This window comes from Brassica oleracea, chromosome C1 (genome assembly GCF_000695525.1).
Source record: "Brassica oleracea var. oleracea cultivar TO1000 chromosome C1, BOL, whole genome shotgun sequence".
Classification (NCBI taxonomy): Eukaryota; Viridiplantae; Streptophyta; class Magnoliopsida; order Brassicales; family Brassicaceae; genus Brassica; species Brassica oleracea.
In genome coordinates this window covers 20878064-20902973 of record NC_027748.1, presented here as the reverse complement: position 1 = coordinate 20902973, position 24910 = coordinate 20878064, and the positions used below count along the sequence as shown (strand labels likewise).

Genomic DNA, 24910 nt, shown 5'->3' with positions numbered 1-24910 from the left:
CCTACGTGGTATTTACGACGATTTCATCCTACGTGGTTTTTACGACGAATTCATCCTACGTGGTATTTACGACGATTTCATCCTACGTGGTTTTTACGACGAATTCATCCTACGTGGTATTTACGACGATTTCATCCTACGTGGTTTTTACGACGAATTCATCCTACGTGGTATTTACGACGATTTCATCCTACGTGGTTTTTACGACGAATTCATCCTACGTGGTATTTACGACGATTTCATCCTACGTGGTTTTTACGACGAATTCATCCTACGTGGTATTTACGACGATTTCATCCTACGTGGTTTTTACGACGAATTCATCCTACGTGGTATTTACGACGATTTCATCCTACGTGGTTTTTACGACGAATTCATCGTACTTGGTATTTACGACGATTTTGTCCTACGTGGAATTAACGAGTCCCGCGTTCTTTTTTTTTATATTTCGTCGTTATTTCCTCGTTGACCTACGAGTCCTTTACGACGATTTTTTGTTTGTGGAATTAACGAGTGTTATGTTTAAATCCCTAGAATCCGAAACCCCCAAACCCCATATTCCTTATTTTCTACTTCATATATTCCAAACCTCATCTTTATTTCTATTCCAAACCACAATTCCCACATTTGCTTATTCATAAAACAAACTCCCAGCATTCCCTTATTCATAAAACAAACCTCACATTATCTTATTCATAAAACAAACTCCCTCATCTTATTCATAAAACAAATACATCAATCGGATACATCGACATTCTCGTCATCACTAGAAACATCATCATTTTCATTAAACTCGTCTTCAACAGCTTCGTCTGTGGCATCATCGGTAAGATCTTCGTACTCGTGATTATGCGGATCAATGAGAAGGATGTCATCAATTTCTTGTTCAGGTTCCTCGACTTCATTTATCTGTTCTTCTTGCAATGGTGGTTCTTCTCCACTGATGATTCGTCCTCGAGGTGTAACTTTGATCACTGCTAACCAATTTATACCTGAATCTCTCATCCGAGGGTATGGAAGGAAGCTAACTTGGTCTGCTTGTGAAGCTAAGATGAAAGGCTCGAATTTGTTGTACCTTCTTCCACCGTTGACATCAACTACACCGAATTTGTTAGACCGAACACCTCTGTTGACGACGGGGTCGAACCATTCACATTTGAAGAGGACGCATTTCAGCTTCAGTATCCCTGGAAATTCGACTTCAATAATCTCCGTCAAGATCCCGTAGAAATCTGTTTCCCCTTTCACACATATTCCATAGTTACTGGTCGCCCGCTGTCTACCATAGTCATATGTATGAAAAGTATAGTCTCGTGTGAAATACATCTGTGATGTGGTGACCTTTACAAGTGGAGATTGAATTACTTCGTGTAACCACTTAGGATAATCTGCATCGTCGTCGTCATAATCAACCTGCAAAAATAAAGAGAATGTTAATGAAATACAGATAATGTATGAAATTTTTTTTAGTTAATACCTGATTCCGCAACCACTTAATGAAGTGTTGATCTTTCCTTTTGTCTACGTCACTTGTGGATATACCAGGAAATGTTTCTTCGACTTGAGAAACAAATAGGCTGTAAAATCACATTTTATAGGAATGAATCTCTCGCAATTATACAATTAATTATACTTATATGTGTTTCGAAGTGTCAATATATGTTACCTTTCAAAATAACGCATCAATGGATCTTCGCAATTGAGTAGAATATAGGTGTGTGCACTATGAGCGTCTTGTTCACTCGACCACCAAACCTCTTTAGACTTTCCACCGAGTCGCCCAATCTGGCTAAAGATGTCTGGAACACCAGCAACTGCATATGTTGGCGCAACACCACCATCATCATATCTTCTTGGAGCTCTTCTCCGTGTACGTACTTTTGACGCAAAGTAGTACGATGTGAAGTGAGAAACTTCTTCCGTCAAACTTCCAGCAATTATAGAACCTTCAACTTTGGCGAGGTTCTTTGCTTTTCCCTTCAAATATTTCATGGCTCGCTCATACTGATACATCCATCCGTAATGTACAGGTGCACGAAGCAATGCCTCATATGGGAGGTGGACAGCTAGATGCTCCATGACGTCAAAAAATCCGGGAGGAAATATCTTCTCCAAGTTGCACAATAAGATGGGAATGTTCTCCTGAAGCTGTTCCACGACTTCTTCTTTAAGAGTGTGTGCGCTCAGATCCCTGAAAAATGTTCCAATGCCTTTTATATTCGAAAAAAAATTAAACACATTGTTAGTCATATATTATTTTGTAAATTATTGTGATATAATACACTACGTACCTGCAAGTGCTTCATGTACGTTTGTTGGAAGTAGCTCCGCAAATGCAAAGGGCAGTAGTCGTTGCATAAATACATGACAATCATGACTCTTCATCCCGGAGAACTTTTGACCCTTTTCAACACATCTAGAGAGATTCGAAACATACCCATCGGGGAACTTCACTTCTGATGCCACCCAGTTGAACAACACCGACTTTTTTTCTGAAGATAATCTGAATATCGGAACGGGAACTTGTCCATTGCTTTTAATATGTAACTCGCTTCTTGAGCAAATATCCGGCAAGTCCAACCTCGATTTTATGTTGTCTTTTGTCTTCCCTGGGACATTCAATATTGTATTCATGATGTTCTCAAAGAAATTCTTCTCTATATGCATCACATCGAGGTTGTGGCGCAGAAGAAGATCCTTCCAATATGGCAACTCCCAAAATATACTCTTCTTGTGCCAGTTGTGATGAACACCGTAAGAATCTGGCATATTACGAGGGACATGCCAATTACCACCCCAACGAACTGTTTCGTTAGCTCCGTAGTAGTCGATTTGCGCTTCAATTTGTTCTCCAGTTAGATATGGAGGAGGAGTGTCTCTCACAACCCTTTTGTGCCTAAACAAATTCTTGTTTCTTCGGTAAGGATGGCCAATGTGAAGAAATCGACGGTGACAATCAAACCAACTTGTCTTCCTACCATTCTTCAGTTGAAACGCATCTGTCGTTCCATTACAATATGGACAAGCTAATCTCCCATGTGTAGTCCATCCAGACAACATCCCATAGGCAGGGAAATCACTTATGGTCCACAAAAGCATCGCTCGCATCGTAAAATTCGTCTTCGTTGAACAGTCATACGTCCTCACCCCTGTTGACCACAAATCCTTCAACTCTTTTATCAGTGGTTGTAGGAAAACATCCAGGGACCTTTTTGGATGGTTCGGACCAGGTATTAATATGGTCAAGAATAGTAACTCCCGTTGCATGCACATCTCCGGTGGCAGGTTGTATGGAGTAAGAAAGACTGGCCACAATGAATATTGTCTCCCTGACATTCCGAACGGACTAAATCCATCTGTGCATAATCCGAGATACACATTCCGGATATTGCTAGCGAAATCTGGATGTACTTTGTTGAAATGTTTCCAGGCTCTTGCATCTGATGGATGAGTCATCTCACCATCCGTCTGAGTATGCTCGGCATGCCATCTCATCTTTCCAGCAGTGTGCTCTGATTGATACAATCTTTTCAATCTGTCTGTAATTGGTAGGTACCACATCCTTTGGTACGGTACCCTATTACGTCCTCGTCCTTGCGGCTTGAATCGTGGCTTCTTGCATAATCGACATTCTTCTAGCTTCTCATCATCTCCCCAATAGATCATGCAGTTGTCGATGCAAACATCTATCATCTCCGAAGGCAACCCAAGACTATAAACCAGTTTCTGAATCTCATAATAAGAATCAGCAGACACATTGTCTTCCGGCAAGTACTCTTTAAACAAGTCCGCCCATTCGTTCATGCAACTTTCAGGTAGATTGTGATCAGTTTTAATATTCATCATTCTAGCAGCTAACGACAATTTAGAGAGACCTTCTCTACAACCACTGTAAAGTGGTTGATTCGCCGCGTTTAACATTTCGTAAAACTTTTTTGCATCTATATTAGGTTCTTCATCTTCATCATGAGCTACGAATGCATCAGCTACCATATCATGAACCCTATCATAATCTACCATCTCCTCTTGCTGGTAACTATGTTCATTATGCAAATGATGATCAACCGGTTCTTTTTCCTGAAATTGCTATTACTACTACTAGCTTCATTCTGATCATAATTAAAACCTTCTCCATGTTGAAACCAGATATAGTAATTTGGCGTGAAACCTCTATTTATTAAATGCTTCCAAACATTTTCACGGTTTGCCAGTTTCGAATTGTTGCATTTCCGACAAGGACAGAACATCTTACCATTTTCTTGGGCGAGCGGTGTTGAATCTGCTTGATGCATAAATGTCTCCAGACCCGCAAGGTATTCTTTCGTCACTCTCCCGTTAGCATCTCTATGCATATACATCCACTTCCGCAACTCGTAAATAGTCCCGGAGCCAGCCATTTTTTTTCTTTCACGTTTTTTGTTGTTGGTGTGTTTAAAATGATGTTCAAACATCCATATTTATAGGAAAATTCGAATCTGGTAGTTGTAATTTTGCTATGAATTTACGACGAAAATTAATTAGGTGGGCAAAAAAAACGTGTAACACCTATGAAGTTGGTGGATTCAAAAATTTCCTCGCTAAATACACGTAAACTATTCCCTCGTAAATACCACGCAAAGTTTACGTCGTATTTACGAGGAAATAGTTTTTCCTCGTAAAATACTCGTAAAGTTACATCCACTTTACGACGAAACAGTTTTGTCGTTACGTTACGAGGAAATAACGATGACTTTAGTTTTTCACGTAAATTCGTCGTAAACTCGACGCAAATTTACGAGGATTGTTTTTCCTCGTTAATTTTCGTCGTTAAGCATGTGTTTTCTTGTAGTGGTTGTCTTTAAAGTTTAGAGTGTAGGGAATAGGGTTTTTAGGTTATATGTTTATTGTTTTGAATTAAGTTATAAGTTTAATGTTTTGGATTTTTTCGTCAGCTTTAATGGTTTGGATTAAGCGATACCCCCAAACCAATGAAATAATTTAGGTTTTAATTTATATTTAAATTATGTGTTTAAATATTTTTAAAAGTAACCAATTAAATAAATAAAGATGAAATTATGGTTTTGTACGTAGGGTTTGAGTTTTATGTGTAGGGTATCCGATTAAGTTTTTTGTCTTTCTTTTATTTGTCTTTATTATATTATGTTTTTTTACCGAATTCTTATAGAAATTTAATTAATATTTTGTATTGAAATTTAATTAATAGTTTTCTTGTGTTAGATTTTATAGTTAAAATTATTTTATCAAACTAAACCAAAAAAGGTTTAAAGAGTCGGGTCCCCTCTAGAGTTTTAGTTTCTATTCAATTGAAATCAATAAAACGAAGGGCAGAAGAAGAGGAAGAATAAGAGGAAGAAGAAGTGAGAGACGACAAATGTGATGAAGGCGAAGGAGCGACAGAGGAAGGCGAAGGAGCCAATTCGCCATGGATGGAGGAGTTTCGGAAAGAAGAAGAAGAAGAGTCTACGGCGACGAGATCTAGTGGCTTGACGGAATAGGGTTCCTCAGTCCGACTTTGAACTAGGCCAATCCATTCGAGTTTCTTCGATTGGAATGGATAGATCAAGTCTAAGTGAACAGCGAAGAAGAAGATAGACATAATGATTTTTCTTTTACTTCTTTGTGAAAAATAACTTACTTAGGCAAAAAATAACTTTAGTTTTTTTTGTTGGTGCGAATGTGAAATTTCAGTCAAGTGTTTTTGCCTCCAAAATGATATTCCCGCTACAAAACTGATTTCTGCGTTTTTATTTAATAAAACATTTCCGTAGCGCGAATTTAGTGCTACAATAGAATTATGATCTAATTTTGACACTTTTGGTAGCAGTTCGTGAATTCGTGCTACCACGAACTGCTACCAATACACATATTTCTTGTAGTGAATAAAGGTGAACTTATTAATGCATCAGAGGCTGCAATCTCTGATATACTCATAATGTCTTGTGATGGTAGGAAATGAGAATCACATGACACATAAGGCTCTTAGACCCTTCCAAAGGAACAACAAAACCATAAGGAACTACATTGCCTCCTCTTATCAAATTCCATCAGCAACAACTAGAAGAAGCAATAAACATGCTATGCTGGAACATATCTTTATAGGCCAGGAAAAAATGGTAGCTGATTTATGTGGAAAGCTGGATGCAACCTACATCCAGCAGAATAACAAGATCGAGTGGATAAGTAACCGTGGAAGTATGCTGGAAGTTCGTGTGTATCAGATTGGTGCTACTGTGAGGAGATAATAACAACAAAGAGCAAGAGGTGACGATGCCGCTTTGTGGGCTGTTGGTTCAAAATGACTGCAGAAGATGTTGAGACTCTTTTTCCAACAAGTTCTCATTCGCTTCAAGCCTAATTTAAAATTCCAAACGTCAAGCTAAAAACTATAAACAGACATTGAGTGGGAAGCAACCCACTATTAGGTACTTTTCGTTTTTTTTTTAATTTTATAAAAAAAGACGAAGAAAACGATTCAAGTACCAGCATTGATCGGCAGCTGGCAAGTGTTGGTCGACACTACTTCACATGAGCATCAATCGGCACTTAACAGTGTCGATCGACACTCATTACCGCATGCATGTATACTCGAGTTTCCTTGTTCAATTTTTACAATTTTTATTTATTTCTTTTGCCAATTTCAGACTGTATAATATTGGAGACAATGTTGGTTAAGTTTGGAGGAGGTCTTACTGATGTTGTATTTTGTTTTGAATGTCAGTTATATTGTTTTATTGGGTCAAAACAAAGTCAGTTGAGGATGATGAAATTTTCTTGGAACTAACCACCTAAGCACTTTCTAACACCATTTTCTGAGTTATTGACTGAAGGGTGTACTGAATGTAAACACCAAAGTAGATTGCCACATTAGGTTTGAAGAAAATAATATAAAATTATTGGATTACATCTTTTACATTGTGATGTTTGGCTTTACGTTTAAATATGAAAAAATAATTATTTAGTGTCGAATCATGAGTTTTTATGTTTTTATAAATTATATTTTTGTAACTGAACTAGAATAAAACTAAAAAGTGAACTCGACTAAACTTCAAACAAAACCATATTAAACCGAACCAAACACAAACCAAACCGAATTAAAATCAAACGAACTAAAATCAAACCAAACAAAACTAATTAGAGTTAACTTTGGTTAAATTTTTATTAGACCCATATAAACCGAACCGAACCGAACCCAAGACGAATCCATAATTAAACCGAAAAATGCCCACATCTGATGTAAGCAATTTCTATGGATACTCTAGTGGTATCAGGCTTGCAATTCATTGTTTTCCCTCGGAAGCTCCATTTCTTTTGTGCTATATAAATTTTATATTAAAAAGGACACAAAGATGGGATATAAAACTAAGCGGCTCACCACGGAGCATCACCGAAGAATATGTCGGCGAACGGAACCAAAGTTTCCCAAAATCAACAAGCCCTAAAATAGGGAACCAAACTTACAAACACCAACATGAAACGTAAGATATAATCCAGATTAAAAATAACCAAACGATTAATATCAACAACAAAGACAAGAAACTCCATTTCATATTCTTTCTAGAGTTTTCGTGACATAATATGTGTAATAGAAAAATATAGGTGTATATATATATGTCTGTGTATGATAGGGAAAAATAACTTTGAATTTGTTTGGTTTTAATAGAATGTAAAATTAATTCAAAAAAAAAACTGTTTTACATCGAGTGCAACTTTTATCTGTCAAACAGTGTAAAAAAGAGGCTGATAAGAAAAAACAGTGTAAAAAAAAAATAAAACAAAACTTTCGTTTTAGCTAGCTTTTTGTGGCAAACCATTTGCCCAGACAATCTGTGTAACGTTTGTCTCCTAGTGTTGTGATAGATGACACTCTTTTTCTCACAATTTTGTCGATGTTCTTCGTGATTGTAAGAGCTGCGGTGGGTTGATATTGTTGAGATATAATTGAAGATAGCTTGAGATTGAAAGTTCTTAATCCTAATGAGATGTGGTTTACAAAATGGATTTGGAAATGAGTTGTGTTATACCTAATGAGTTTAGGATAATTAGATAGCTATATAAGGAGATACAAAGATGTTGCATAACTTGTGAGTTTAGAGAATTGTGATTGAGAGCTAAGTTTTGTGATAGTTTCCTTAAGAGAGATTAATAAGAAGTGTTGTTCTTATTGTGGGAGTTTTACAATCGTGATTCTGAGACTGTTGATTACAATATTTGGCATCAGAGCCACAAGGAACCATGAGTGATATCATAGCTACAATGGGATGTTTGAAAGAAGGTGGAAGTTCCTCGACAATCCAATGTCCCATGCTCAATGCAACCAATTACACGGTTTGTTCCATAAGAATGAAGATTTCACTTAGAGTTCACAAGGTTTGGGAAGTTATTGAGGAAGACACCACAGATAGGGAGAAAAATGATATGGCCACTACATTATTGTTTCAATCAATACCTGAAGCACTTATTCTGCAGGTAGGAGAGTTAGACACAACAAAGAAGGTTTGGGAGACCATTAAAGCTAGACACATGGGAGCGGAGAGAGTTAAAGAGGCACGACTTCAGACATTAATGGCTGAATTCGACCGTCTCAAGATGAAGAAACTGAAAATATTGATGACTTCAACGAGAAACTATTTGAAATATCATCAAAGTCAGCAGCTCTAGGACCTAACATTGAAGAACCAAAACTGGTTAGTAATTTCTTAAGAGTCTCCCTCGAAATAAATACATCCATATAGTAGCTTCTCTTGAACAAGTGTTAGATCTCAACACGACGAGCTTTGAAGATATTGTCGGCCGTTTGAAAGCATACGAAGAACGTATTGCTGAAGATGAAGAAACCACATAAGATCAATCTAAACTAATGTATGCGAATATGGTAACTCAGTCTGGCCAATCGAATAAACCCTATGGACAACAAAACCAAGATTATAATGGATATTGGAGATACAAAGGTCGTGGTGGTGGACGCTTCTATGGTCGAGGCAGAGGTAGAGGAAGATACTATGGAGGACAAGAGATACGAGATGCATCTAATATCACGTGCTATAGATGTGAAAAAGTAGGCCAATTGTTGCTTCCTGTCCAGACCGTTTACTGAAGTTACGAGAAACACAAGAAAATGGCAATAACGAGACACAGGAAGCAGACGAACTCATGATGCATGAAGTAGTCTACATGAATGAGAAGAACATGATGCCAGAGAATTTTGAGACAAATGTAGATAATGAGAACATATGATACCTTGATAACGGAGAAAGTAACCATATGACTGGAGATAAACGGTATATCTCGAAGATTGACAATACAGTCACAGGAAAGGTGAGATTCGGAGACGATTCATGTATTGATATCAAAGGGAAAAAGGTACACCATATCTTTTGTCGAAATGAATGGAGAGTTGAGGAAGATGACTGATGTTTACATTAGTCTGGACTTGAGAAGCAACATCATCAGCCTAGGCCAGGAAACAGAAGCAGGGTGTGACATCAAACTAAGAGGTGAAACACTTACAATGCACGATCAAACCGGAAAGCTGCTTGTTAATGCAAGAAGATCTCCGAATAGGTTATACAAAGTAAGAATGGGAATCAAGAATGTCACATGCTTGTTACTAACGTCAATAAGCGAGTCACATAAATGGCATGCGAGGCTTGGCCATGTCAATGCGGACACAATAAAGCTGATGATACGAAAGGAACTGGTTCAAGGAATCCCTAATGTTGATATTGAGAAGAAGATATGTGTGTCGTGTTTACTAGGCAAGCAAACGCGACAGACCTTTCCACAAGCTACCTCTTATCGAGCATATAAAGTGCTACAACTTATACATGCTGATCTATGTGGTCCCGATCACATCCAGTACACTCGCCAGGAACAAATACATCTTTGTTCTCATTGATTACCATTCTAGGTACATGTGGACGATCTTGCTCAGAGAAAAATGTGAAGCGTTCGAAAAGTTTAAGAAGTTGAAGTACTTAATCGAACAAGAAACCAAAGAGAAAATAGAAACACTCAGGACAGATAGGGGAGGAGAATTTGTCTCTCAAGATTTCAATATATTTTACGACAAGTCAGGTATACAAAGGCACCTTACTGCTCCATATACTCCACAACAAAACGAAGTGGTAGAGAGAAGAAACACTAATGGAGATGGCTAGAAGTATGTTGAAACATATGCATATGCTGAATCATCTTTGGGGTGAAGCAATACACCACGCTACATATCTTTTGAACCGGATCGCAACAAGAGCACAAAAGGATAAAACACCATATGAAGCATTCCGAGCTAAGAAACCGAACATTGATCATCTGAGAATTTTTAGATGCATTGCCTATGCTAAGATAGTAAAACCTCAGTCGAGAAAAATCGATGACAGATCAAGAAAATTGGATCATCTAGGGACTGAACCGGGTTCAAAGGCGTACACCGACTACTAGATCCTCAAGCACGTAAGATAGTAGTTAGCCGGGATGTGGTGTTTGACGAAAGCAATGGTTAGAACTGGGGTCAGAGAGAAACATGGCATGTACAAGATGGAACTTTCTCGATTATAATTGGAGCCTTCGGAAATCGGGGTATACAAAGATACACAGATACTGACCAACCACTATCGACAGCCGAGAATCAACAGACTTGCGAGGCAAGTCACGAAGAAGGAGAAGATGTTAATGGTTCTGGATCACACGAGCCTGAGGTAGAAAACGAAGAAGGTCAACTAATACCCAATCTATGGAGAAGTGAAAGGCAGAGTATAAAACCAAAGTATCTTGAAGATTATATCTTGCTAGCTAAGGAAGAAGGTGAACTACTACTACTAGATTTCAACAATGAACCGAGAAACTTCAATGAAGCAAATGGATCAAAATAATGTGTTCTTGCGTGTGAGGATGAGATATACTCTATTGTTAAGAACGAAATGTGGAGTCTCGTAAAACTTCCGTATGGAGTAAAACCGATTGGGTTAAAGTGGGTCTTCAAACTAAAACGCAACGCCTATGAAACGATAAACAAGTATAAAGCACGTCTAGTTGAAAAGGGATATGTATAGAAATATGGAGTTGATTTCGACGAACTCTTTGCTCCAGTTGCAAGAATTGAAACTATACAATTACTTATTAGTCTCGCAGCAACCAACAGATGGGAGGTTCATCACTTGGACGTTAAAACGGCTTTCTTTCTCTGAGAACTCAAGGAAACCGTTTATGTAGAACAGCCAGCAGGTTTCGAGATTAAAGGAAGTGAAGCAAAAGTCTATAAGATCCATAAAGCACTATATGGACTCCGACAGGCTCCGAGAGCGTAAAACAATAAGTTGAACAGCATTCTTATGGAATTGTGGTTTACAAAATGCTCTAAAAGAACCCTATGTTTATCGTAAAATGGTGAATGGATCCCTTCTTGTTGTTTCAGTCTATGTAGATGATTTATTTGTTACGGGAACTAACAAGAAGATCATGGAAGAGTTTAAGAAAGAGTTGGCGTCAAAGTTTGATATGAGCGACCTAGGTAAACTGACGTACTACCTTGAGGTTCAAGTTGATCAGCATGAGCAGGGAATATCTTTGAGTCACGAACGATATGATTTGAAGATAATAGATGAAGCTCGGATGAAGAACTGTAACTCAATTCATATACCAATGGATTCGGGTCTGAAGTCAAAGGCTGAAGATGAAAAGGAAGTAGACGCTACCTGGTACAGAAAGAATATAGGTTTTTGCAATACCTTTTGCATACGAGACCGGATATGTCATATTGTATTGGAGTCTTAAGCAGGTACATGCAAAGTCTTCGTAATTCTCATGGGATTGCAATGAAGCAGTGTCTACGATACCTTTAAGGTACTACCACTCGACTATCATTCAACCGGTCAAGTGAAAGCATTCCAAGACTTATTGGCTACAGCGATAGTAGCCATAACGTTGACCCTGATGATGGAAGAAGCATGACTGGACACATTTTTTTTTATCTCGGAGAAAGTCTAATCACGTGGTGTTCAACAAAGCAAGAGACAGTCGCGTTGTCGTCGTGTGAGGCTGAGTTTATGGCCATAACTGAGACAGCTCGTCAAGCAATTTGGCTCAAGGATCTACTCTGTGAAGTTATGGGATTCGAGTGGAAGAAAGTTGTGATCAGAATCGACAATCAATCGGCAACTCGTTAACAAAAATGCAGTCTTTCATGGAAGAAGCAGGCATATACACACGAGATATCATTATATACGAAAATGCGTTAAGAAAGGGTTAGTAGAAGTTGAACATGTTCCAGGGACGCAACAAACGGCGGACATACTGACCAAGGCTTTAGCACAGATACATTTTAGTGAGATGCGAAGTTTTATCGGCTTACAAGATTTGAAGAAAATTGATTTCAAGTTTAAGGGGAACAATGTTGAGATAAGCTTGAAGATAGTTTAGATGGAAGTTCCCTAATTCTAATGAGATATGATTTACTAAAAGGATTAGGAAATAATGAGTTGTGTTATACCTAATGAGTTTAGGATAATTAGATAGTTATATATAACGAGATACAAAAATGTTGCATAACTTATGAGTTTATAAAATAGTGATTGAAAGCTTAAAGTTTTGTGATAATTTCCTTAAGAAGGATTAATAAGAAGTGTCGTTCTTATTGTGAGAGTTTTACAATGGTGATTCTGAGACTGTTGATTACAATAGACCTCCATGCCGACGTGCATTCCTTTCCCTCCAAACCATGTAAACAGAGACTTGAAAAGCATATACACCTTTGAATTTGTTTTGCGTCAGCTTTTTTGTTGTTGAATTTCTTTTTCAGAATTTACTTAATGAAAATCAAATTACTAAAAACTGAACAATTGATTTATAAATAGTTATAGAGTTGCAGACATTTAAGTCGAAACAGAGGAAAGACAAAGGAAGAGCTGTACGGAAACCCCATAGCGATATCGTTGAATGGCGTATTCAATCGTCGTCAACGTAGATGGTCTCCTGCTTAAACAGTCCTCCGAACACTTTCCTCACCTCTTTTTCTGGTTCCTTAAGACGCTCTTCCTTTTGTTTGGACGCAAACGCAGCTGTGGCTGGTTTCACCACGGCTTTCTTGGGTGGCAAGTTTCTAGCCTTTGCCTGTCCTCTGACAGTAGCGACCTGCACTTTCGGCGTTTCTGAAGCGTTCTGAACCGCAGTTGCAATCTGAGAACCGAGTGTATTCCAGGAGAGTCCGGATCCAATATCTTTCGCCTTGTTAAATAGACCGTCCACTGAGATTCCCACAGCTTCTGCTTTTTTCTGCGCGTCCTCAGCTAGGCTTGCAGCTTCAGCTTCTTTCTCAGAGAGCTTCAGCATTTGCTTCTCAAGCTCTTTGGCTGCTTCCGCTGCCTCTTGGGCTTTCTCAGCTGCGACTTTAGCTTCTTCCTCGGCTCTTGCCTTTGCCATCGCATCTGCGTACATTTTCCTCCTCCCGTCTTCCAGGATAACACTATCATAGTATTTTATCAAAGAAGTTGACACAAACGTTAGTTTAAGCTATAAATTATCTATAGGGAACTCATTTAAACCCAAATTTTCAATTTTTAATACCACTTTAACATATCTAACAAACAACAATGAGTACTGAATAAGTTCGTAGAATGTATGTAGTATAGCTTCTTTTACCTGAAAAGCTCATCCAATGGCCGTGACGGTGCGGATGGATCTGTAGAAACGTCGACTACCTGAAAAAGAAATACACACATAAATGAGATCTTCAAGTTTGTGAACACATGTACAGATACAAACGTTGATGGCTACACTTTTTGCCCTTGACGAGTAAGTTTCATGTGCCACACATGACACATTACCTTATTTTCTGCCACTGCTGTGTTAGCAAAAATGTCTGCAACCATCGAGGCAATCTTCAACTTTGGGACCTGTTAGCAATCAGAGCACCAAAGAAGTTCAGTGACGCTCATCAATCACAATCGTTCTATTACAAAATGATTTTGTTTCGAAGTAATGTATTCTATATCCCTTTTTAATCGCATACATTACATTACTTTGTACGCCTCAGATGAACTACTGCCACTTCCGCTGTTACTCCCTTCAGCTGAAACGACGACGTTATAAGATTTCTCCGGGGAGAAATCCTCCGTCAAGCTCGTCTTTATGAGTGTGTAAGCCACGTCAGTTTGAGCCACTTTCTCGATGAGCTCAGAGATTGACAGCGGCTGAGATTGAGCGAACAAGTTGCTGAAGAACGAAGTTATCCCGTCGAGTACGTTGTATGTTGATCCACCGATGCTCCCGTCGTAGACTATTGTCACGTGGCTTACGCCGGCGAGTTCAGCCGCTTGGACCACGACCAGGGCATCTGAGGTCGAGACTGGGGTGTCCGGTCCGTTCTCTGTCGCCCCGATGGTAACCACAACTTTGGTCGCGTTTCCAATGGCTTTGGCGATTGATTCTGCGTCTTGGAATGGCGATTCCACCGCGTTTAGCCTCTTGATCTCATCCTTTGATAGAATCTGTTGAAACGGTTCGTCAAACGAATCAAAAATCTTAAGTGCGATTGCGACCAAGAATCAAGATCATTTTGGCTTTTAGAAATTGGACATTTTATTATGAATCAAGAGGTCAGAACAAAAAGAAACCGAGACCTTGTAAGTAGCCGCGACACGAGCAAGGTCCTGAGCGGCTCCAAGATCAGGAACACCAGCTCGGACACTGAATCCTCGTTGCAAGAGCGTTTGAGCTATGCGTATACCAGCTTGTCCTGTAGCACCGGCCACAAAAACCGTACCGGGATCTTTTCTTCTGTTGTTACCAAAAGCCAAACCGGTGGAAGGGTTCGTCACGACCGGCATCAACGACTTCATGTCAGGTAACTTACCGAAATCAAACCGGAAAGGGTTTGAATCTGGTGATTTCCCGGTTTGTTTTCCCTCCGAGTCATCGCCCTTGGGTTTCCCTAGCTGAAACCCCGTCTGTTTGGCAGCCCACACGGTTAACACTGGTTTTCTCCGGTTAAACTTTGCACCCGGCGCGGTGGTTAACAGGAACGAAGTGGAGCTGGAAGCCATTAGAGGAGGTTGAAGAGTTTAGGCTTAGTTTTATTGTTCCTCAAGTAAACTATGTGGATGACGCTGTCGTAGATTAAAGATGAGACACCATGGGGGAGTGCCCAAGACTTTCGTTGTTTGTGTTTTCCACAGATGCTTCATTATCCTGAAAATGGATTTAGCGCCAATGGGATCATACCACGTCACAAACATATCTTGATGTGGCTGTGTATGAACTTTTCGCCACAGAATCTCGATCATGGGGGCCCAGAAATCAAATAATATATCGACTTTGCCACAAAATTTTCATGTAATTTCATTTGTATTAAGAAGAACTCAGATAATATTCCAAACTTAATAGTTTTTTAAACTTCTCTTAATAGTTTTCTTTGATGTAAATTTAGAAACGAAGATTAGGCTGAATGATACAAAGAATAAATCATACTAGGTGTCGTTTGGATAATGATAAAACTGATTCTAGAACTGATTTTCTTACTCATAAAATAAAAAAATTTAAAATCACTAACAAATCAAATTATAATATTATTTTTCAAACTCTCTATATGATTGACACCTACGAAAAAAAATAATTAAGTGATTTCTCATTTTATATAAAAATAAAATTTCAAAATATATTTTATAAGTTAATTTATAAACTTGTATAAATGACTTAAAACCTCTTATCTTCTATATACTAAATCACAAGTCACTTGGCCAATTATTCTACGCCACATCATGTGGCCCACATGTCTTGTGCAATACATTTTTAAAAATTAAAAAACAACAACATAAATTGATCAAAATGTATTAAACGCAAGAAATAACTTCCTCCGATTTCTATTAAATTATTATCATAAAATAAAATTAAAAATCACCTAGAATCCCTAATTTTTCTCACATTACGCCCACTATGCCACGAACTTTAAAATTGATTGCTTTTCACAAAATATTAGTCACGATGAACTCAAGTTCTTATCTACATTCATTCAGAAATTGTAAATCTCTAAATTTTCGGCAACAAAATTATTATTTTTTGGTTCCATTCATTATTTCTGTAATTGGTTTCGTTGATTATAATATTCACATTGCTGAGTCTACCGTTTGGGAACAAAGTTGACTTGCACCAAATTGAACAGGTACATATTTTGTTTTTTCGCTCTTTTTGCATCAGATTTTGTGTGTTTTATCCTGCCTCCCAATTTCCGATATGAATAATATGTATCGTGACAACAGAAGAAGTGACTATATTGAGTGATTGGGAATGTCCAAATGCATAAGCAACAACAGCAGTCTCTGCAGGTAATTAATTGAAGATCCACATATTTTGAGATTTATCTTATTAGTATAATCAAGAGACAATGAAAATTTGACGATTTTACAGCTTCAAGCGAGGCCAAAATATTAGCACCTAAAGGCTAAATCTATATATAGCAAGTGGGTTACCATCAGCCTTTGAGTCTTGAAGTTAACTAGCCTGATAATTTTTCACCATATTGTTGTGATGAAGCGTTAGTGAGATTTATAACGTTCAAACTCTTCAATGCTCTTCTTAACTTGAACTTAACGTTGCTTTCTTCTTTTCTCATATATATATAAACTACATATGGTGAAAAATAAACAAAATCACATTTCAAATGCTCTCCTCTTCTTTGATGAAGAGTATTAATCTTTTGGTTTCAACATATTTGGTGTTGATTTTGTAGAAAACCAGAATAAAAGTTCACCTTGAAGCACAACTACGAAGCCCCAAAAAGCAACACAAGAAGAAGAAGAAAAGACTAGAAAGCTAAGAGCAGAGCCTAAGAAACGCAGGTGGTAGTAGAAACGAGAACGACCCGGTCAAGCCATATGTTAGTTTTCCATTTTTATGTTCATAAAGTTGCATTAATTTTGTTTACGTACGGATCAAAATAGGTTTTGCTTTGTTCTTAATAATATAGTTTTACCAGATTTGTAGCTTTTCTCTGAAATAAAATGGGGAAAGAATTATAGCAATGAAAAGGAAAAAAGGTAGAAGAGCACAAGAAAGAAAACTAAATATACATACATAGGAAAAGAAGACGGGGAAGACTATAAAGTTGGAGCAACTGGATTTTATGTCCTCAAGCCCAATTATTTATTTGTCCCTAAAACCATGAGAATTTAAAATGTCATGGGGAAGAATAAAACTGCGCACTTTGTCTTCTTCTAATAAGTAGATTACCAGCATGCTACCTAATTACTTATGTTCAAAATTAGCCCTGATAATAATATAATTTTTTAAGCCCCAAGCCTATGCCTGATTGGCTTGTACTCAGGCACAACCTTTCATGTATGATCTATGCTTAGTGTAGGACCATATGTAGTGATCCTTAGCATGTCCCACATTGATGGTAAGAATGTGTTTAAGCCCGGTTCTCATCAAGCAGGTTAGAGACCTTGAGTGATACATCATATGTTATGTTTCTTATTGATTAGTCTTCGCGGAGCACCATCCAGAATCCAATTGTCAGACCAAACATAAGTATTGTAACCATTCCTTACTAATTTGAGAAGCCCACACTGTAATAGTTCACGTCCAAAAAGTATGCTTCGCAAGGCCCTTACCACTCTCGAGGAAAGAACATTTAGCAAAGTACCGGCCCTTAAAGATTCTGAAGATGAGGCTATCTGGTTCATTAAAGATTCTCCATGCTTGTTTGGCTAACAGTCCTTTATTGAAGTCCTTAATGTCTCGAAAACCCAGACCTCCATTTTTTTCGATTCACACATCTTCTTCCAAGCAACCCAATGAATTTTCCTCTTCTCTCCTGTTTCATTGAACCAAATATCAGCCATCACTTTCATAATCTTTTGACAGTGATGCTTAGTGGGGCAAAAACAAGATTTTGCGTACACTGGGAGAGCCACTGCAATCGATTTCAGGAGTACCTCATTTCCCACAAGAGGAAGCATTTTGGTATACCATCCATTCAGTCTCTTTTTAAAACATTTCTCCTATGAATGGAGGCAATTTTTTCTTAGATCCATTGAAGCACTCAGGGCGACCAAGATACATCCCTGCACCTCCTTCATTCTCTATGTTCAGGAGCTCTGCAGTGAGCTATCGCATGACTGGATCAATGTCAGCTCCAAAGGTGATTGACGATTTTTTGAAATTTATTTCCTGCCCTGAAGCGACCCCATACAAACGCAGACACCTTAAGAAGTTCGAACACACAATCAGTGATGCTCGACAAAGGAAGAAACTATCATCGGCGAAGAGAAGGTGTTGAACAAAGGGACAACGTCTAGAGAGTTTCATACCAATGATTTCGCCCATAGATTCTGCTCTATTCATGACATATACCAAAACTTCACACAATATGAACAAGAGTCAAATTCAACGCTCAGGAACAATATGACCAAAGACTTGTCCATTCATCATGACTGAATAAGTGACTGACCTCACAGATAACATTATCCAGTCCACCCATCTCTAATGAACCCCATCTTCAGAAACAATGTCTCAAGAAAATCTCACTTTACTCTGTCATAGGCTTTGGACATGTAAGTTTAATGGTAATGTAGTCTTCTCTAGAACTCGGATTGGTCTTTAAACCGGGCATTATCTCATGCGTAATCAGAAGATTGTCAGAAATTAATCGACCAGCCACAAATGCACTATGAATCAGAGAAACTATATGTGGTAAACTTTCCTTAAGGCGAGAGCATAACACCTTTGATATGATCTTGTACGTCACATAGCATAGACTGGTCGGCCTGAGGTCAGCCATTGCAGTCGGGTTGAGAATCTTTGGTAACAACACCAACTGAGTGAAGTTCCACTCCACTGGCAGCACACCCTCCTGAAAATAATTTATGGACTTCACTGGTGATCTTCGAACCTATGACATGCCAGTATTTTTGGTAGAAATGACCAGTCATCCCATCAGCACCTGGAGAACTATCACTCTTGATTGCTTTCACTGCATGTTTTATCTCCGCCGCATACACAGATTTAATTAGTCTGTCATTCATACTAGCACTTACCTTCCTTTGTAACAATTCTGCAGCGTCAGACGGGTTAAAGGACCGAAACGATTGCGTGAAATAATTAACAGAAATATCACCCTTGGCTTCTTCCTCAGTTATCTCCACACCCGAATCATCTAGTAATGAAGGTATTGCGTTCTCATCTTCCTTGATTCCGCCCATCCATGGAATACTTTTGTTTTCATGTCACGAACCTTCAACCATGAATTTTTACATTTCTGCTTCCAAAAGACTTCTTCCTCTATATACAGTTGAATAACTTCATCTTCATCTCAGAAATAAATCGTATATCATGTGATCTCTTCGATTCTTCTCCTTCAAGTTTCCTTCTGAGCATGTCAATCTGTTTTTCAAAGTTTTGAACTGCTCTTCTCTTCCATTAAGATAATTCCTCACGTCAAGATGATATACTTCTCGTGACTTCATTATGAGGGACTCAGGGTGTGAGTCCTAATGTTTGCGTACTATATTTGTCACCTCAGCTTCAGAGACCATCTTTATCAAACACAAACCTCCCCACTCTTCTATGTTTGCATTTCTTCATGCTGATGAAGATTGGTCTATTGTCTGAACCCAATCTCTCTAGGTATTGCAGGTGTTTTTGTGGGAATAGTCTAAACCATTTTGCATTCCAGAATGCTCTATTCAGTCTCCATTGTACCCACATGTTTTCCTTCATCCCATACACAATGTTCCCAGAGCTCGGAGTTTCCTTTATTCTACATTCATGTGCCATCATTCTAAAGTTGTAAAAGGATGCTTACGACCGGCTTGGACCACCAAGCTTCTCTCCATTCTTAATAATTTCATTGAATTCACCAATTAACCCCCATCCTTTGTTTCTGTTGAGTCCGATCGCTTTTAGTTCTGTCAAGACCAGGTTCCTTTGCTGCCTCACCGGATCCCCGTAAATGAATGTCATGTAGCTCAAATTACCCATTTTCACTTTGGTGTCAATAAAGCGATTATTTGTAGGCAGTATCTCAACCTCATGAGATTTCCTCCAAAACAAAACCAAACCTCCTCCAAAACCCACTGGGTTCACCAAGATATAGTGGTAATAACCCAATGATCTTTAAAAACCTTTCACGTGACCACTAGAGATTTTAGTGTCTAGGAGAAACAAAAAAATCCTGAAGATGTTCAAAAAAACATCTCCTCTAGGCGTCGAAATGTGAGGTTGCTCGTCAAACCCCGACATTGAGCATTGGATGGTTTCTGGTGAACCATCAAACCCGTATCTTGCCTAGAAATTTTTGAGGAAACTTCAGCCTCATCATTTCTTTTCTTTTAGTGTGTCAATCTGCCTCTTTCACAACACTCTCTGGTTGCCCAACACTTAGTGTGCCTCCTTGTTTCAACAAACCTTGAATCCTACGGGTGAATGACGCTGTCTTTCTCTTTGTAGCACGAGACTTCCCTCCAGAAGTGGAGTATTTGCCAGCCCCAATAACAAAACCACCTCTGTTTTTTCAGGAATAGAATCACCTAAACCCCCATGCCCAATACTCGGGATCGTTAATGCCACATGAGGTACCAAAGGTCGTAGTGTCTCCATCATCTCCAACCCTTTTGTACGAGAGTGGATTAACGTCTTCCACGTTTCTACCACCCCTTTCACTGTTGACTGAGTTTCTATAAACATAGGAATTTGAAGTCTTTGATCGCTCCAAGTCTTGACGCTGCTCTGCACCACGAAAGTCAAACTCTCTCCCCTAGTTCTGATTAGTTGTTTTAGCTACCATAGGCGGAAACTCCAACCGCATAAAGGAGTTTTGAGCCACATGGTCTTTTGAGAGCGAGCAAGAGCATTCTTCATACAAACCTCTCTTATATATTTCCTCCGGATCTGTGCAGTCCATATAGATTTCATTTGCTCAAAAACCTCTGGAGCGAACACATTCGACTGAGAGTAAAAACCTATAGTAACTGACAGCGCAATCAATGGTATCAAAGCATCCACCAAATTAGGATTATGTTGTCTATTGAGAACTGGAGTAATAGGGATTTCTGGCCTCTTATCCCTACCTTGTCACTTTGTTCCTTCCTCCTTTAAACAGAGGGCATCTTAGCTTCTCGTGCGACAGACGACAGCAGTGAAATTTTTTTGTGAACTCTCATACTCCACATCTACTATAGATTCACAGATTTTGTGTTTCGGAGTGGCGGTTGAAGATCCACGATCACAAGTGCCCGAACATATTCATGCAGCAATGGCTTTTGAAGATCATATTCAATCACATTCACATAACCCACACCACCAGCCACCGCATTAATGGTCTTCAGCGTGAAGTAGCTGACCGGGATTTTGTGTATACGGATCCGGTGTCGTTTATAGGAAGTTAGAGGGTGGATATTTCAACCATCTATCCATCACCATTCCCCAATCATCACACGTCCAAAATACGTGCTTCATGATCGTCGGAAGGTCTGTTTCTAGATCGAAGATGAACTTAAAGCTCTCATTTGTTAGCGACTTAGTGCTACTCCTCTGACTCGTTCATATATTTTCATATTTTAGGCATCATTCCCAGCATTTTCCCCATGTTCTGCACTTCCAGATTAAGATGTCGTCCAATCAGACTTTTTGAGTTTTTCTTGACGGCAATAAAATCATCCTCATCTGGTAGATTTATGGGTACGTCTAGGGATGTTAAAACGGGCTACCCGAGCCCGTTTAAGCCCTGTCCGTTTAGTGCCCTGCTCGTTTAGAACCCGTTAACTTCATGCCCATTTAGAACCCTGTCCGTTAGAGCCCGTTTAACTGTGGCCCGTTTATAATTGTGATGCCCGTTTACTCGTTTAGACCCGTGAGCCCATTTTTTTTTTGTCAACTTCTAATTACAATTTAATTAATTTGTAATGACGTTAAACCTTATGCTTTTTTTGTATGCTTTTTTTTTGTAATGACATTGTCATTAATTATTTCTTTTATTGTTATTGTTTTTTTTTTTCAAAATGCAATTTTAATTATCTTAAGATATGATTTTGTGCAAACTTCTTCAAAACCTATTTTTAAATGCAGTTTTAATCATTTACATGCTCAATAACATGTAATAAACCTGATTTAAAATCTGCAGTGTATCTAATACATATTTAAAATCTGCAAGTACATAAATCTGAAACTTAGAAAGTGAAATACAACAAACCATTGAGAATCTGAAAGCACATAAAGCTTGTGTCTGAAATTAAAAAAAAAAAAACTGCAAACCATTTAGAAACAAGACATAAACCAACTTCATCCTCCTCTCTTAGTCTCAAACCAACGATCCCTGCTCCATCTACATGAGCTTTGATCTGCAAAGTAACAGCCTTGTCCTCGAGGCCTAAAAAGTCAGTGATTGAAACAGTGATCACATCTCCATAACTTGGAAAGGTCTTGTCGTGAAACACTATAGCTTGCCCCGGGTCCCAGACCTTTAACTTCTGATAAGGAGTCAGTTCCTCAAACGCATATAACATAATTCTCCGGTCAACGTAATAGCACTGCGACAAGATGTCTCTGTTGTGAGTAGCTGCCCTTGACAACTTCGCCCCTTCATCCTTCATGTGATGCGCCTTTCTCCTAAGCAACTCTAACTCAGAGTTGGCAAAACATTTTTCTCTCGTCTGTTCCATCTCAAGCAAACCACACATTATGTTGAAAACGAATTCTTGAGTTTTCTCAAAGCTAACTCCACCAGGATCCTACTGATACCAATGATAAGCCCAGGGATTGAGCTTATCTGAATAGAACAGAAAGGGGAGAAGATTGACGAAGAGCAGAGGTAGAAGAGAAGTTAGAGAAGAAGAATTAGGGATTTACCCAAATATGGTTGTGATCGTTTTTCGATGATTTCTTACAAAGACAAAGTAGACTTATATAATAACATGTAAATAATAGACTTGGGCTTTTCTTGATTTACTTCATCCCCGAAGCCCACTTAAAGCCCATTTGGAGACTTATCAATACTCCCCCGATGGAGAACCAACTTGTCCTCAAGTTGATGAAACGTTCGAAGCGTTATCACCCGTGCACCATTGTCGTGATCATTCAGTTCTGGTGGCCTTGGTGATTGAAACCAGTCATAGAAATAGAAATCCATTACCTCTTCCATGCCTGTGAAAAACAGTACCAGATATGCAGTAACAAAACTATCTGACGGTGGGGTTTGAGCCAAATAGTATGTGCTCGTGAACGGTTCTTCCCGAGCCACCATAATTTGGAGCTTCCCCCTGGTGGGCCTGTCCATTGGATCCCACGCAAAACCAATCACAACAATCTGAGTACTCTTATATTCCACCATAACATGAATGTCCCCACATGTTAAGTTCGACGAAGTATGGTTGGTAGCTGCCGAAATATGTTGAGCTTGTTTCACTTCTTTGGACTGAACACTAGCTGTCTCAGTCAGATCATTCACAGAATCTCTAGTCTCATTTATCTTCTCATTAAGGTAGAAAAGAGTGGCACAGATCAGCTCTTCCTGTCTTGACATGTTCCACAGTTGTCGTGAGCTTCCCTCTACTATAAGAAACGTACGTAGTACAGTGATCGCTCTTATCTCCATGGTGTCTCTTATCGCTGTAGCTCCAATCATTACAGCACATAACCACCATACTGCTGGAGTCGTTCCCAATGCCATAAGGAGTGAGAGTTCAGATACAAGAGTGTTGTATCTCTGTTGTTGCTCCTCACTCTTCTCACCATAGAACTTCAGTGTACTTCCCGGTAGAATAACAGCCTTGTCCTCGAGGCCTAAAAAGTCAGTGATTGAAACAGTGATCACATCTCCATAACTTGGAAAGGTCTTGTCGTGAAACACTATAGCTTGCCCCGGGTCCCAGACCTTTAACTTCTGATAAGGAGTCAGTTCCTCAAACGCATATAACATAATTCTCCGGTCAACGTAATAGCACTGCGACAAGATGTCTCTGTTGTGAGTAGCTGCCCTTGACAACTTCGCCCCTTCATCCTTCATGTGATGCGCCTTTCTCCTAAGCAACTCTAACTCAGAGTTGGCAAAACATTTTTCTCTCGTCTGTTCCATCTCAAGCAAACCACACATTATGTTGAAAACGAATTCTTGAGTTTTCTCAAAGCTAACTCCACCAGGATCCTACTGATACCAATGATAAGCCTAAAGTCATCTTGTCTACACAATTACAAAACTGCAAAAGAGAATTGTAATGAGACTAAATAATCACTACAAACAGGTTCCATTACTTCAAAATCCTATTAATGCTCATCAGAAAGAATCTTAATCCACACAAAACCAAAGAGACTCCATTACTAATGAGACTACGAGAGGTCTTATAAGCTTACCTGAAAGTGAAGATAACCCACCAAACACAACAAAAACCCTCACAGCAGAAACGTACACTTCAAAGTTACCAAACCTCCTGCAACCCAGAATCAAAACCCAGATTAAATAAAACATCATCTTCTCCAAAAATAGATCACACGAAACAAAGAAACTCACTTGAAGTATTAGGATTTAGGACGCTCACAGTCTCACAGCAAAAACGTACCCTTGGAACCAAAGTAGGCTGCAATCTATAATCAAAATTAGAAGAAAACAATTTCGAAATTAGATGAGAAAATGAGAAAATAATTTCGAAATTAGATGCTTACCTTCTCTTAGTGAAGAAGACGAAGAGACCCAAAATATTGTTTCTCAAGTTCGATTCATATCATGTTTCTAAGTTTCATCGAAACAGAGCTTAGAGGAGAAGAATTTGACGGCTGCGAGATTCTAATTTCTGAGATCAAAGGAAAGCATAATGATAATACGACGACGTTTCACATATTCTGAAAAAAAAAAATTTAACGGGCACCCTTTTATTTCGCGGGTACACCCGTTTAATAAACACTCTTAAAGGACCGATCCTGTATGAGCCCG

The 24910-nt window shown here is 38.8% G+C and overlaps 1 protein-coding gene and 1 long non-coding RNA gene across 2 annotated transcripts; both read right to left on the bottom strand.

Moving 5' to 3' along the window:
- Positions 1–12804: 12804 nt before the first annotated feature.
- LOC106310518 (protein TIC 62, chloroplastic) lies at positions 12805–15152 on the bottom strand. The gene is made up of 5 exons (XM_013747755.1): positions 14613–15152; positions 14013–14480; positions 13818–13886; positions 13633–13691; positions 12805–13456 (listed from the first exon to the last, which is right to left on the bottom strand). The coding sequence occupies exons 1-5, from the start codon at positions 15033–15035 to the stop codon at positions 12940–12942; spliced, it is 1536 nt and encodes a 511-aa protein (XP_013603209.1). The 5' UTR covers positions 15036–15152; the 3' UTR covers positions 12805–12939.
- A 6928-nt stretch (positions 15153–22080) lies between these two features.
- LOC106327112 lies at positions 22081–24778 on the bottom strand. Its single transcript, XR_001267393.1, has 4 exons — positions 24643–24778; positions 24491–24564; positions 24334–24410; positions 22081–22325 (listed from the first exon to the last, which is right to left on the bottom strand). It is a non-coding gene; the product is annotated as an uncharacterized LOC106327112 (long non-coding RNA).
- Between the last annotated feature and the right edge of the window lie 132 nt (positions 24779–24910).

Bases quoted from the DNA above. Each gene is read 5' to 3' on its own strand.
- LOC106310518 (XM_013747755.1), bottom strand. From the start codon at position 15,035: ATGGCTTCCAGCTCCACTTCGTTCCTGTTAACCACCGCGCCGGGTGCA. The intron at 13,887-14,012 runs GTAATGTAATGT...GATTGCTAACAG, and splicing joins GTTCATCTGAGGCGTACAAA to GTCCCAAAGTTGAAGATTGC. The intron at 13,692-13,817 runs GTAATGTGTCAT...TTTCTTTTTCAG, and splicing joins CAGCAGTGGCAGAAAATAAG to GTAGTCGACGTTTCTACAGA.